General features: G+C 41.4%; 3 protein-coding genes across 10 annotated transcripts in view; all 3 read right to left on the bottom strand.

Annotated features, from left to right (window-relative positions):
- Positions 1-15586, bottom strand: part of EMB2757 (Transducin/WD40 repeat-like superfamily protein) — a 254050-nt gene that overhangs the window by 93876 nt on the left and 144588 nt on the right. The gene's annotated exons all lie outside the window — the stretch shown is intronic.
- Positions 3898-5026, bottom strand: LOC149567573 (uncharacterized). Its single transcript, XM_089820812.1, has 3 exons — positions 4891-5026; positions 4405-4805; positions 3898-4299 (listed from the first exon to the last, which is right to left on the bottom strand). The coding sequence occupies exons 2-3, from the start codon at positions 4522-4524 to the stop codon at positions 3973-3975; spliced, it is 447 nt and encodes a 148-aa protein (XP_089676938.1). The 5' UTR covers positions 4525-4805; positions 4891-5026; the 3' UTR covers positions 3898-3972.
- On the bottom strand, positions 4891-6492 carry LOC149567574 (uncharacterized). 3 transcript variants are annotated; one of them, XR_016362441.1, is made up of 3 exons: positions 5506-6391; positions 5152-5383; positions 4891-5043 (listed from the first exon to the last, which is right to left on the bottom strand). XR_016362441.1 is itself a non-coding variant. In XM_089820809.1 (3 exons), the coding sequence occupies exons 2-3, from the start codon at positions 6126-6128 to the stop codon at positions 5278-5280; spliced, it is 729 nt and encodes a 242-aa protein (XP_089676935.1). In that variant the 5' UTR covers positions 6129-6159; positions 6380-6492; the 3' UTR covers positions 5157-5277. The 3 variants fall into 3 exon arrangements, 2 of the variants coding, with proteins under 2 accessions (XP_089676935.1, XP_089676936.1); XM_089820809.1 differs by lacking the exon at positions 4891-5043 and having other exon boundaries at positions 5157-5383; positions 5506-6159; positions 6380-6492; XM_089820810.1 differs by lacking the exon at positions 4891-5043 and having other exon boundaries at positions 5157-5383; positions 5506-6156; positions 6380-6482.

The following is a 15586-nucleotide window of genomic DNA, read 5'->3' on the forward strand; positions in this document are numbered from 1 at the left end:
CGGACAAGCTGCTGGCACAAGGAAAGACAACACCGTGTATTTTGCTGATCAAATCCATGATAGCACCCAAACAATCATTGCTACCATAAAGTGTTCTCCAGTCAACTGAATTCCAAACGCTGCTAAAACATTCTTGAGTCCATATCCGTAAACAAGGTACAGCTGGTAACTCAAGCAAACTCCTTATCTGAGTAATGTGATCAACTAACTCCACAAACCTGTCTGCCATTGCCCTTATATCCTGGATGTGAATGCAAGATGAATGCGTAACATTATCAGCAACCTCATATGATTTGTCTTCTGCGAAAAACTGAGTGCAAGATGAACTTAAGCTCAACTCCATGTCGTGCTCATACCCACGTTTCTTCCCGTCCTGTAATGCCAAGGGAATATTTACCTGAGAAACTTGAGTGTCTTCAAGCTTCCAAGAAAACTTATCAATTCCCTCCTTCCTTCTCAAGGCATCTGAGTAGTCTCTGACAAGTCTAAGAAGATGGTCACGATCTGATAGAAGATGTAAATAGCTCAACTTCATTGTTCCCATTCCTTCTCTAATCGTTTGTAAGTCAACACAAGAGGACTGTGCCTGAACTTCCTTATGTCTTCTCTGTAACTGAATCATCTGGATGTGATCCTCTAACATGTCCCGCATCTTGTCATGATGAGATAATGAAGTAACAATATTGTCTTCACTCACCTTCAGCTGAGTGGATAAATCATGAGAAGTACAGCCATTCTCATCCTCATGTGACGAAGCATCTAACTGAGCCTGGTACTTTCTCTCAGCAAAATCATGAATACACAATGTCTGCTCAACTCTACCTGGTATCTCACCATCAACATACTTATCATCATCTGAACTCACTTCACTGTAATCATTGCCTGTCGGAACCAAACCACCCTGAGTACCTGAGACACCACCCTTGGGAAACCTGTATACAACTGTCTCATCTTGAGTATCAAGTTGGGAGTTACTATCAATCTGCATAATATCCATTCCCACTACCTCCTAAAGTATTGTGCGCCCAACATCTTCCTCCAAACTAGTTTGATTTTTGTTCTCCCTAGATTCGGCTATATGCTGGTCATCAACTACTGCAAACTCCTTGTAAAGGTTTCTTGATACCTCACTGGTAGAGATCCCTTGTTCCTTTTTTTCCTTTGCTCTGGTGGTTGTTCCTCATATGTTCTCTCCTTCGGTTTAGATATCGATCAAAGTTCAATAGTTTACGCACATGCGAGGGTAATGCCTGCCATTCTGCAGTAGCAGCTCTAAGATCATCCGACAAATCATCTTCTCCTATCTCCTGAGCCTCTTCCCTTAGGGAAGTGGGGCGAGTAGGCCTATTCGCTGTCCATGATCTGCGCCCCTGTGAGCCTGTCACACTTCTAACTTCATGATCCGGTGTACCTCTACCTTGAGCAACTCTCTCCATTAAGGTAGTCAAAGCCTGTAGTGACTGAGCTATTTCTTGTTGTCCGGTAGTCATGCTTCTGTAAAATTCTCTGGTTGCATCAACTCTGGAGAGTCTCAGAGGACTCTGTGACTATCTTTCACTCATATTTCTGCCCTTAAGTGTTGTTCTCCTGAGAAAATAATATCTGGAATATTTTCTACCCAACAGGATGGCAGGAACACAGCTCTGAAACCACTGAAATAACCCCGACGGATTATTGCCTCATTTTAACACCAAAGACTAAAAAAAACTCAAGGGTTACACATTTCGTCAAACAGTTAGCAATCAAGCTCGCTAAGGACCAATGATGAACTGATCTCAAATCTATTCTTGTAGTCGGAGTTGTTCTATGAAAAACAATACACTATGAGATTTGTCATGAAAGAGTAATACCTCAAATAATTCACCAATTGATATAGAGACGTATCAAATGCAATAAATAATCATACCTTCAATGTTCAGGGAGGAATTATTATTACAATCAAATGTTCAATGCTTAACCATAATCCAATTATCGAACCACAGACCTGAAACGTAGAAGAAATTAAACCCGAGATTTCCTGCTAACTTACTGCATACTGAAAGATTTGAAACCCGAATAATAATACACTGATGGGCTAGCTAGTGGTCTGGCTTCTGACATAGCACCAAGCGATCCTGTCCAGCACTTACAATAGGAAGTTTTTAATGCAACTCCCCCACGCCATAATCATTACGGAGATCGCAGGTACATGGAGCAAGATGTTTGGCCAAGTTTGCACACAAAACAGGAAATGTCGTCCTCCTGATTATAACTCAGCAGTTTGGGTCGACACCTTATCCGCAAACTGGGTAGACACTATATCCAACTGTCTCAAGCATGAGACGGATTAACTCCCCCGTGCCTTATTTGTTGACTTATCAATTCTGGGTCGGAAAGCCAAGCTATTGCAATCTTAGACTGGACCCGTGTATGAACATGCGTCACCCTCATCTTCATTCCGCCCAGTCACTTCCGTCTTTGTTGATGGCAGATTATGCGATATGTTTACTTGAAGACAAATCGCCTTATTTGCTAGACAGCTTACGGTATTAAACAAAATGGATATCGCCGACGTCACCACTCGCAATAAGATCCAATATAGAATGCCGACCGTCCAAGGTGAATGAAACCTGGCCCAGACTTCCTTGATCTTCAAGAATGAAAGGAAGATGCCTGTCTTCAAGTCCGCATTGCATCAAAACCTGCGAAACCAAATTGACGGTTATAGTTTAATCCGTTCGATTCAAGAGTTTGTGCCCTGCGAATTTTAATTAATTCTCATGCTCCGCGAAATGAACTCGACGATAGACTGAAACGCTGCCAACTATTCCCGTAAAATAATAACCCCAACTTGCAAACAGCTTAGTCTTCGATTCTCAAGTCTCAGAATGATCTCCAGCTCTAGCCGGCCTAATTTCAGGAATAATGCATTTCAATGCAATCAATGTTTAAAAGTGCTTCACCATTGGAGCTCGTTCTTCTATTCCCGATCTATTCTCACTGCGAGCTTGCTGAAGATATCTCTCATTCTTCTTGCCAACAAATCCTGGTAAAATACTGAACTTCAAACCTTGCAAAAGCTTAAATCTTTGAATATCAATTCTCAGAATGATCCTTCAAAATTTTGGCCTTGAGCCACAGTTTCTGTCCCTGATGAAATGACTGAATGTCACCTCCAATCTGCAATAATTCAGATGATATTTCACACCCTCAAAATTGCGCACCGATTGAGAGTTTTCGTTCTCAATGGCCCATTGTGACAATTGCAGAAACCCTAGGTTCTACAATGCACCTATGATTGAATCACAATCTGATAACAAGAGAGAGATAAACAACTGCTTGATTCGAATGGAGCCCCGGGGTGCTTATTTATTTCTTTCTCTCCATCTTCTCCAGAGACTTCTAGAACCTTTTTGATTTTATCTCTTAAGTGACTTTATAAAATATTTAATAATTCAAGTCACTTTATTAAATTAATTAAATGTAAAGTCATCTTTTAATATTTATTTATTTGATAACTTTATAAATAATTAACTTAATATTACTTATTTATTTAATTAAAATGATTAATTAGTCGTCCTCAAAAAATATTCATTATTTTGGACAACCAAGTTAATCAAATTAATTAATCAAACTGCCTCCGAAAATTGGGGACATGACAATGTGCTCGAACATGGACCAACTGCGCTCACATCCAGAAGCGCTGCTCGGCTGACTCAGAATGCGGATGGCAATTTTTTGAAGGTTTGGGGTTGTGGCCCCAAACATTTGCCACCATCTATCTGAAATAAGGAAAAAACAAAAACAATTAGTCTCATTTACAGATTACAACTCTAAAATTAATGCATTATATAATCAACTTTAAGTTTAGAATCTAGATTCATGAACATTGAATATATTATTTAATTTTTACCTGGCTGTAGTGTTGTTTGAGCATTTATGGCCATCCTGCCAGAGAAAAGTGTCCCCTCCTTATTGTTGAACTGGTCTAGCTCAACAATTGCAGCAAGCGCTATTTTTATCGCTACTCAATCTCTGAATCACTGTGTATAAGCCAGTGAGAACCTCCGCATCGGCCTTGAACTCAGGACGGAAACGAAATCTCGGATTCAGATAGTAAGCTACTACGTGGATGGGTCGATGGAGCTGATTCTGCCATCTCCTATCGATGATGTCCCAAATAGGGCCATACCTCTCCTGCACTCCTACATATTGGGCTCTGATGGCCTCCTTGGCCCTATCCATGCCCTCATAAATGTAGCCCATAGAGGGCTTCTCCCCATCAGCAGCTCGTAGCAAAGCTACAAGGGGCTCAGTGATCTACATATAAAGTAAAACAAAAAATTTGAGTCAAAACTTAAATATAAAAATAATATAACTTAAAGTAAAAGCAAAATACTAAATGTTAAATTGCAATAAATTTACCTTAAGGATTTCTCTAGCGGATTTCCAAAAACCATCCTCATCAAATATGCAATCCGCCACATCTAACCCTACAGTGGTCATAGCATAGGAAGAGCAAATCCACTCCTGACCAACAAACATGCTCCTCAATCCATCCCTTCATGTCAACAAGGACTGCAAGGTGATGAATTTCGAGGCAAACCTCGTGATACCTGGGTGAGCTAACTCCTTGCCTTTTGTGTACTTCCTCATTGTGCTAAGGACAAATGCATGATTATAAATGAATTTGCATATATTTTTTGCCCTTTCCACACATGACTTGACAAACTCAAGTTTGTCAATTTCCTCCAACATGAGGTCAATGCAGTGTGCCGCACAAGGGGACCAAAATATGGTGGGGTGCCTCTCCATCAAAAGTTTATCTACAACAATTTTAAGTCAATTAGAAACTCAAATTTCAAAATTCAAATAAATTTATTTTCAAAACTTGCAAAGTTAAAAGTTTACCTGCTGCAACATAATTTGCTGCATTATCCGTCACCACCTGGATCACATTTTGTTCTCCCACCTCTGCTATAACTTCCTCAATAGCCTCACATAAATATGTGGCATTTTTCACATGTGCGGAAGCATCAATGGATTTTATGAACATGGTATATCCTACAAGTAACAAAACAACGAATTAGAATATTAAATGGATCATTAACGAATTAGCATTCAACAAATCAAAATTTACAATGTATGTAGGAAAGTAGAATGATCAATCACCTCCATAGGATACAAGAAAATTGAGGAGTGTTCTATTCCTCCTATCGGTCCAACCATCAATCATGATGGTGCAACCCTTTGCAATCCATTCCTTTCAGTTCTCCTCGAGGTCGACCCTCGTGTCCTCTACCATCTCATCCAGAGGTATCCGCTCAACTCAGCCTCAGTTGGGGCTTTAAACCCCAGACCACAAATAGCAACCGCATCTATCATATTCTGCCAATAAGGAGCCCTGTCACAAATAAAAGTTTAGATGTCAAAGACTCAAATTATAAAACAAGTAGATATAATTAAAGTTTTACTTTTACTTTTAATTTTAGCTTTAAAGAAAACAAACAAAAAAGAATCAATTACCTGGCTGCAATAAATGGAATGTTGCAAAAGTACCAAAATTTGCATATCTCCTTTCTGGCAGCATCGTGAATCTCTTTGTTCAAACCCATGCCCTCAAGCGTGGGTTGGGAACCAAGAGTAGTGCGGGGCACAAAGTAACTATCCATTCTGTTTTTCCGCACTCTAGGCTGCAATAGGTTGGTGTGAGACTCTGTCTCAGTATGTGACCGACTAGCACTAGCACTAGCACGAGCAGAAGAACTAGGATAAAAAGGGGGCCTAGAAGAACCCTCTCCAACACAACCTACGGATGCGGAAGCTGATGCAGATGCAGATGCAGATGTGGATGCGGCTGCGGATGCGGGAACATGGGAGCCAATACCCCTTAACCCTTCAACTTGCATTTTCCTATTTGCTTTGTCTTTTTCAATTTTTTCTAATGCCATTAAGCAAGTGCGTTTTGCCTCAAGAGTTTGGTGAGTGCAAACTGTAACATCATGTCCAAGTATAGCAGCAATGTGGAATTTCAATCTATAAATACCCCCGGAAGTTATTTTTTCTTTACAAAACATGCATTTTGTTTGATATTTGGTTCTTCCAGGAAACTCTTCATTATATTTCCAACATTCATCTTTTTTACCCATTGGAATTTGCGAAAAATGAGAGCAAAGGCTGCTGCAATAAATTTTTTTATGTAAAATATCAAAGTTTGAAGCTAATAAAAATTAGAAAACAACAAACCCTAGCTTGCAACTTAGTAAAAATAAAGAGCATTCAAGATTTACACTAAAATTCTTGAAAACTATAGAAATTTAACAAAAAACGCATAATACACTAAAAATTTAACAAAAAATGCATAATACACTAACATGCAAGAAAAAAAATAAGCACTTACCTCTTGCAAATGAGTTGAGGAGTGTTGATATTGGCTCCTTAATGCTCCCAAAGCAATTGATGGGCTCCCCAAATGGCCTGCTGATCTCTTTGGTGCTCCTCCTTTTTGCCGGTTGGAAACCTATGGCTTTTCTTTTCTCTTCTTCTCTCTCACTTTTCCTCTCTTTTACTCATGCTTCACAAATAGAAGGCCCTTTAGGGTTATAACAAAGAGAATAGGTCAAAAACAAAGTGAGAAAAACAAATATTTTTTTTAAAATTTCAACTTCCCTTTTTACATGCCGCGGGCGATTCATAGCCAATTTTTTAAGGCGATTTTGGCGATTTTTACATGAATCGCCTGAATTGGCGATTCAGGCGATTCATGGCCCAGAAATCGGCGATACTGATTCACGATTCAAAAAAAATCGCGCAGGACGAATCGGGTCGCGGAATTGGCGATTCTCGTTACTATGGATGCAATACACCTTCAAAGTTTTGGATATAGAAAACTGGCATCTGGATTGCCCACTCTACTTATGCCTTTTGGATGCTTGCTTTGGCGAGGTGAGTGTCTGGATTCTCATTCCACCATTTCCTGCAATCCAACCCATTCAACCCTTCAAATGCTACATTCTACGGCGTTGTTTGCACCTCTGGCTGATTCTGTACTTTGGCCCTTTGCTTGCCCTTGTCCTTTCTGCGTGGCCGCACTGCAAAAGGTCTTGCCTGCACATCGTGACTCATAACTGAATCCTGAACAAGTTGCTTCCTCCAAGCCCTCTTTTCGGCTGATTGCATACTTAACACACCTTTATCAATATTGTTGTTAGGTTAGTTACTTGTCCATACGGATGCAAAAATTCCCTCTTGTCCTATGTACGGACGCTGGCCCTTCACCCTTACTCCTGTATGTCATTCGGCCGTAAGGCTTCCCTGCTATTCACTAGGGAATATTGTGCGAAAGGCTGCCTTTGCTTGGTGCAGCCTCCTGTCCATACGGATACTTCTCCAAAAGGATGGAAAGATGCTTGAGTTTTTGAAGGCAGCACTTCTCCAAATTCGTCACTTGCCTAGACGCCTTTGTCTTTACTTACTTTCTTTGAAATCCTTCGCTTGCACACCTATAGCACAAACCCTCCTCCCTTTGAATGTCATACAGACACTTAGAACCAATTCACAAACCTCCAATACGTGTATTTGCCAAACAGAAGGATTGAGCAATGACTCTGCAAGATCTCTGTATCACGATAAAACACCAACCCCGTACCTTGCTATCGTATGGATATGCTTTTATAAACTTGGTTTCCAGTTTGCCTTGTCATACGTCGTACAGAATTCTCTCTTCCGGATGGTAGCTTCCCAACAATAACTTGTTTCGTACCGTGACAGAGCTATAGAAATGTCGTACGGTGACTTGGATTGCTGATCGTGAAGGCTTGTCAACGAACAGAGATCCTACTCTTCCTCAAAATTGTCGTACGATCATCCTGCTCTTCCTCATAACTTTCGTACGATGATCTTGCTCTTCCTCAGAACTATCATACGATATGACTTGATGCCTCCAGACCATGAAATGTTGCTTCCAAACAATTCCTTGTTTGATATGAAGGTCGTACTGGTGGCTTACACTACCTTCCACTTGCCTGAATGCCATACACGAATTATATTTGGGAAGAGGCCGTACGACTTAATATGCAAACAAACATACTTAAAAACTTTGCAAAGTCTTCCGTACGGTGATATACCTTAATGTCGTACGGTAATACTATGCAAACACCATGTCGTACGGTGATGCAAACACTACACCATATGATGATCATTGTTTGTTCATAATGTCGTACAGTCACTTGACCGTACGGTGCTTTTTCTCTCTTTTTATTTTCTTTTTATTTTTTGATACTACTCCTTAATATGCCCTGATGGCAACTTAGCTGGCGCATGATAAATTTTCAACTTACATCCGTTCACTGTTTTCGGAACTTCCTGTCCATCCAACGTCCATAACTTGTTTGCTCCATTGTCGCCTACTTCTCGAATCTGATATGGCCCGACCCACTTAACTTTGAACTTGCCTGGCTTGATCTCATTCCGGCCATCGTACTTCAACACCCACTGTACAGGTTGAACCCTGTTCAGTTTCAAGTGCTTATCGTGCCATGACTTACGCTTGTTCTGTGTTACCTCTGTCGCCCACTATGCCAACAATAGCTTCTCCTCCAACTTGTTCAATTTATACAGCCGTTCCCTTAAGCTTTCCATGTCACCTAACTTATTTTTCAGTGCTATCCTCAGGCTCAATATCATGAATTTCGTGCCTGAACATTAATTGAAACGACGTGTGCCCCGTTGTCACCTCATACATCGTGCGGTAAGCCCAGAGAGCGGAGGGTAATTTTTCCCCCCAATCTTCATCTTCAACCGCATAGGATTTGTAGATAATTGATACCAAGACTTTATTTGTAGCCTCAACCTGTCTGTTTGCTCTCGGGTAGTAGGGGCTCGATAATGAATTTTAAATCTTGAACTCAGAGGTGAGTAGATGAATAACATGGTTTACAAAGTGTCCACCCCTATCACTTGTTAACTACAATGGAATCTCATACCTAGTAATGATTTGCTCATAAATAAATTTTGTTGTGCTTACCGCCGAGTTATCCAATAGTGCGCATGCTTCGACCCACTTGGTCAGGTATACGTCGCCACGATAATGTATCAACAGCTTCTGGTCTTGCTCACCTTCAGAGGTCCAATGAAATCCAATCCCCACCTTTCAAAAAGTTCCTGAGCATGTGAGGGGTTTAGAGGCATGAAGTCTCTTTTCAATGGTTTCCTAGCTTGCTGACATGTGTCGCACCCGACAACCCATTCTCGCGCATCATTGTACATTGTTGGCCACCACAGTCCTGCCAGCAGTATCTTCCGTGCCATGGTATTAGGTCCCATGTGTCTGCCCACTAGACCCTCATGTGCTTCCTTCAACACCCATGGTATTTCTTCCTCTAACACACACCGTCGCAAGATGTGATCAGGCCCCATCTTGTAGAGTTGATCAACTGGAAGGTACGGCTCCTGATTATCAATTTGCGCCTTTCATTTGGTGGCATTTCACTTCGAAATTGACCTGTCGAAAGGTATTCTCCAATGCTCATGTACCATTTCGACAACACAGCAATCTGAAACAACTATTCATTGGGAAAGTCGTTCACTCCGTCCACCAGTTCCCCTGTTTTGGTACTTAATAGATGGTCTGCGCTGACATGTTTCCTCCCAAGTTGTACAATGATTTTGAAAGTGAACTCCTATAACAGAAGCAACCACCTGCTGATTCTACCCTAAATGACAGGTTTATTGAGCATATATAACAAAGCCTGATGGTCAACATAGAACACGAACGGCATCGCCAGCAAGTAATGATGGAACTTCTGCACTGCATAGACCATTCCCAATGTTTCCCATTCTGTTGTACTATAGTTCTATTTAGCCTTTAATAGTAGTCGACTGGCAAAGTATATTAGGTGATCCAACCCATGGCTACCCGTCTATGCCACGGTTGCTCCGATTGCATAGTTGGACACATCAACATGAACATGAAACTCTTTGTTCCAATCCAAATATGCCAAGATGGGAGTCGTAGCCAATCGTAACTTGAGCCCTTCAAATGCCTCATCCTGTTCTTTCTCCCATCTGAATGATTCTCCTTTGCATGTTAACCTATCCAGCGGGTATGACACCTTGGCAAAAATTTTGATGAACCTTCTGTAGTAACCTATGTGTCCCAGGCGAGATTTTACCTCTGTTATGTTGGTAGATGGCTGCATCTCCAATATGACTCTTACTTTGTCCGGATCTATCTTCAATCCTTCCTTACAGACTGTGTCCGAGCAACCTTCCTTGCAGAACCATAAACCTACTCTTCTTCGGATTCAGGGCTAGGCGCGCCCGTCAACATCTCTCCATACATTCGCCCAGTGCTGCCAGATGTTTGTCCTCGACGCTGAATATTGACCAATCATCCAAGAATGCCTTGAATTTTGTCAAAGATGTGCGATATGATACACTAGAATGTAGCAAGCGCATTGCACAGGCCGAACGACATCCGGTTATATGCGTACACTCCATCTTCTACGACAAATGTTGTCTTCAATTTATCCTCTGTGATTGAAATCTGATTGTATCTCGGAAATCCATCCATTAATGAGTAAATCTCATGTCCAGCTACCTCCTCCAAGACGCTGTCTATAAATGGAATTGGAAACGGATCCTTGATCATGACTGCATTCAGGCATCTGAAATCAATGCATATCCAGATTTGAGTGGTGTCCTTCGGTGAGATTACTATGGGTGACACCCATTCACTGGTCTGCACCTTGCAAATAATACCGGCTTCTATGTGATGTCCCCTTCTAGCTAGAGACATCACTTTAGCTTGTGATTAGCCTATCAGAGACCCTCGTAGGCTAGTAGGATTGGTTAGAGGGTCACCTTGGTGTGGAGATCTTCCAAGGACCTGAGAAGAGTACACTTCTGGGTTGCCAGAGTTTGTTTATTATGAGTTTGGCTTGGTCAGGCTATTTTTAGCAATTTTGGAGTTATAAAGGTGGACCCCTGCTATTTTTAGAAAAGGGGTATGGTCATATGCAGCTCTATCATGTTAGCTCCCGGTTCAGACGACATTCAAAAATGTTGAGTAATAATGGAGATATTAATGTTTATTTAGTTAGAATAAACATTATTGGTTTTGAGCTTATATTATTAAGTTATAATATGTTTTTATATTATAACTTAAGTGAGGGTCATGATATCATAAAAGGGGGCCATATTTCAATTAATTGTGGGTCCAAGCTTATGGGAAAATTAAAAGGGGTTTTCTAAGTTTTAATGTAATAACATTTTTTATGTTATTATTATATTCTTTTATCCCACATTGAGCGTAGAGCCTCATTCTGGAGTTGAGGAGTCTTTATAAACAAACCTTGTCTTCCTTCAAGAGCATGTTATGAGAATTATTTAAAACCAGGGTTTCTACAAATTCGAGAAGAATTCAGACTGTGGAGGACGTAGTTTCTTCAGAGTTGATGCAATTTGAAGGTGTGAAATATCACCCGAATTTTGCCTGTGAGTTGGCTTCATCCAGAAGTCAATATTGTGTTTCAGTAGGAGAAAATGGGATGGATCTGTTTGCAGATTTATAACAGCAGCTACAGTACCGTGAACAATGCGCTACAGTGTCGTGAACAGTGCGCTACAGTACACGTGAACAGTGCCGTGAACAGTACCGTGAACAGTGCCCGTGAACAGTGACGTGAACAATGCCGTGAACAGTACCGCGCTACAGTAAATTCAAAATCAGAGATTTAATATTGCAGATTTTGATAGGCGCTGCCTAGAGAGGGAGCAATCAGCAGCGTGTTTACATTTTGGAGTCAAAAATCAGGTTTTTTTCAACTATTAATGCTGATTTTTTTTTATGTATTCTTCCAACAATAAACATTGTATAAATTGTATGAGCCATCTGAATAAATGAGTTCGATCAGCATTATAATTAGATTTGAGTTATAATTTTGGGTAAATTAGTTTCAATATTTGTATTCTCTTTTATAAACTCAAAAAAAAACCAGAAGCAGCTTGAAACATTCAAGAACCAACAAAAAACAATCATTACACTCAGGGAAACAAACAGTGATCAGCATAGAGCCTATTTGGGGTTCTTACATTCTAGCATCCGGTTGATCTCTTCTATAACCCGTGCTGCATAGTTCTTGTTCACCCGGTATGGTCACTTCCGTACGGGAACCGCACCTTCGACCAACAGGATGCGATGTACACAACTCCGGTGGTACTCCTTTCAGATCTTTGTATGTCCACGCAAACACGTTTTTGTATTCCAAAAATATCTTGAATGTCGCTACTTTGAGTACTGGATCCCAGTTATCTCCCACCAGTATGTTCTTTGGTTTTGCTTCATCCCCCAAATTCATTATTTGCAGTGTGGCTTCATTGTATTTGATGGGTTCCCCCTCAATGAATGCATGGGCGGGTGTTTCATCGAGCAGCGCATCCCCCTCATTTACTTCCATGAATTCGTTTGGAAATCCATCATTGTTGTGTCCTTCCTCTATCGTCAGCACGTTGCAACTCTAAAACAATTCATAGTCCTCTATCTGCCAATGGTAAAGACCGTTCGCCGAATCCAAATCGTCATCTCCTTCCAACCGCAAGACTCCATCCTGATCCAGTTCCATACACTGCCTCCCTTTATCCTCTTCTTTGAAATCTGATGACAGGGCGTCTTCCCCGACCATTTGGGTGTGTAAATCAATGATGTATTTCAGCCCTTTACTTTCAAGCAATAGAGTGTTCTTCCAGTCATGTTTAACTGTGGCTTGTATCAGCCAACCCCGGCCCAAAATGGCATTGTACCCTTTCCTCTTCAGCGAGATCACGACGAAATCAAGCAAGAATAGCTATGTTCCAATCGTTATTGGTTGTGCTATCAGGACTCCCAATGGTTTGATTCCATGTTGGTCGGCCGTTAGCAGCTAGAATGTAGGTGGCCACAATGTCGGTTGTCCCAACCTTTTCCAAGTATACTCTGGTAACATATTGACACCAGACCCTCTGTCCACAATCGTGTTCGTCAAAATAGTCCCGAGAATTCCCATTTCGACAACTGCCAGATGTCATCCGGATGAGAGGGCTAACAACATCGGATCTTCTGCACTTGTGCCACCTTCTTTCTCCCTTCCTTGTTCTGCTGGTAACTTAGCAGTTGGAGCTATGTTTGTGAGTGTCGTACAGAGTTGAGGCATAGTGAGCGACAGAACATTTATTTTGATGGGTACCTCGATTTGTCATATTTGTCATACGATGTTCTATTCTGCGCAGTTTCGTGCGGATGTACCACTAGTGTCCTTCAGGTGTACTTTCTCTGCCTGCATTGTTTTCTAGATTTCTGCCCACGCTTCCTCCAATTGCTTCTTTTCTTCCATTGGGTCGGGGTACACTTTCGCTTGCTTCTGTGTGATGGCCAAAACCTCCTCTTCATCTGTCCTGATGGTGATCAAATTTACTCCCGACTTCGGGCACTTAGCATCTTCATGATTGCCGGGTCCGCACCACCAACATAATTCGGTGTGTTTGTCGTTGTACAATCATGGGCAAAGTGGCCCCACAAATTACATGCTCAGCATTGAACTATCAGTCTGTCGTTAGCATCGTATTGAATTCGACTTCGGTTGCCATTGCTATTGTTATTGTTCGCATTATTGTTCTACCCACATCTATTATTTTTGTATCCTCTCGACGTGGCACCCTCCGTACTAGTGTTCCCGCTCCCTCCTGATACAGAAGCCTCCTGTGTCAAGAACACTTGCTGAGGACCTCATGTTTTTACATTGAACGAGCATTCCTTTGTGGAATGTCCCATGATTTGGCAAATCTCGCAAAATTGGTCCTTCGGACAGGATCCCTTTGTATGGCCTTCTTTCTTGCATTTGGTGCACCACAGCTCATTTCTCTTGATCTCCTTTTGCATGTTCTTGAATTCTTTCATCATCCGAATCATATCCTTTTGAAGGGCGTGGACCTTCTTGCTGTTCTTTTCATCATCACTGCTCTCCTCTTCTGAAGATGCGTCATCATCTGAATCAAACGAACAACTCTTCTTCATCTTTTGCTCACTTTCCAAGTTCATTGCCCGGTTGTACGCTTCAATGTATGATGATGGCAGCACAATCTTCATCTTCTTTCGCAACTTCGGGTGTAGGCCTTCAATGAACCATCTGTTCTGCAACCCATCAGCCGGCTTATTCTCCATTTTGTTGATCAAGTCCTTCAACTTCCTAGCCTAGACTCGGACTGTTTCATTTTCCCCTTGTTTTGTGTTGTATATTTCGGCTACGATTTCATTATCGTCGCGGAGCAGTTGAGATTCGGCAATTAACTCCTTAAGGTTGTCCCGAGTGGTTAATTTCTAGGGATCTGCATCGGCAAACCAATCAATTGCAACATCCCATAGGGTGGCCGGAAACTACCGGACCCATTCATTTGAATCTGTTATGCCATTCGCTCCAAATCATTTCGCATGTTTTACAATATCATATCGGATCTGCTGCTCCATCACCATCAAATTTTGGCAAATTTTCTTTTGGTCCTACCATTACTACTGGATGTGTAGGAACACTGATGTTCTGTATTTCGGCATCAACACTTTGTATCCCGATCCCAACGCTTTGTACTCCACCAACGCTTTGTATCCCGACGCCAACGCTTTGTATCCCAACACCAATGCTTTGTACTCCGGTACCAACGCTTTGTATCCTGACACCAACGCTTTGTATCCCGATACCAACGCTTTGTACTCCGGCACCTAAGACAGCTGTGCTTTTTGGTGAAGAAGGTTCTTTGTTAAGCGAATTTGTCCGTTCTGAAAGTGTATCGTGGATGAAGAGTTCACTCAACACTCGTGCTCCCTCGGCACTCCGAGCCATGCGAGTCGATTCCCTTCCGTCTAGATTCTCTTCCCTCAACGAATACAAGCTCAAAAACTCTTCCTTTGCTTCTTCTACCAATTCCACGGCTGAGTCTCTTCTAAAAATTCTTCAGAGCTTCGATGTCCATCGGCAATCTTCTGAAACCTCCTGCTTTCGGCTTGTTGTGCCAAAATTAAATTTTCTTGCACAGTACGTATTCCATCCTTTCCTTTTATCTTATTTCGATCCTTGTTAAGCCGATTTGGCATTAATCTTCATTCCTCCCTCCTTCCAAGTTCATAGGGCAACAACGCCAAATGTTACAGTACTGGGGTAAAGAAATTAATGCACACAGACAATAGATAGGAACAGCAGAACTCCTTATATTATTCGCATATGACAAAGACATTACATTATGCTTATGATGAATACAATGATCCCGAAGGGGGTATATGTACATCTCGAGGAACCTTCCTGAAGGTGTCCGTCGGCTACATACAACATGGTGGCTACATAATAAGAACCTTCCCGATACCGACGACATACATCCTGACACACACCCTGTCAACTACACAATATTTACCGACGACAAGTGTTTGACAAATTTTCTGAGTTAAAGACGGAACAAAGTAGTGCTAGTGCAGTAATTTTCAGTGCATTCAATTGGGTGGAAACAAAACAAATTAAATACAATGGAAAATCTTAAAAGTGAGCTCTTCTACAGGGAATTTAATGACACTTTCAAATTTTTAATA

This window comes from Cupressus sempervirens, chromosome 3 (assembly GCF_028749045.1).
Source record: "Cupressus sempervirens isolate cs-2001-9-10 chromosome 3, ASM2874904v1, whole genome shotgun sequence".
Taxonomy (NCBI): domain Eukaryota; kingdom Viridiplantae; phylum Streptophyta; class Pinopsida; order Cupressales; family Cupressaceae; genus Cupressus; species Cupressus sempervirens.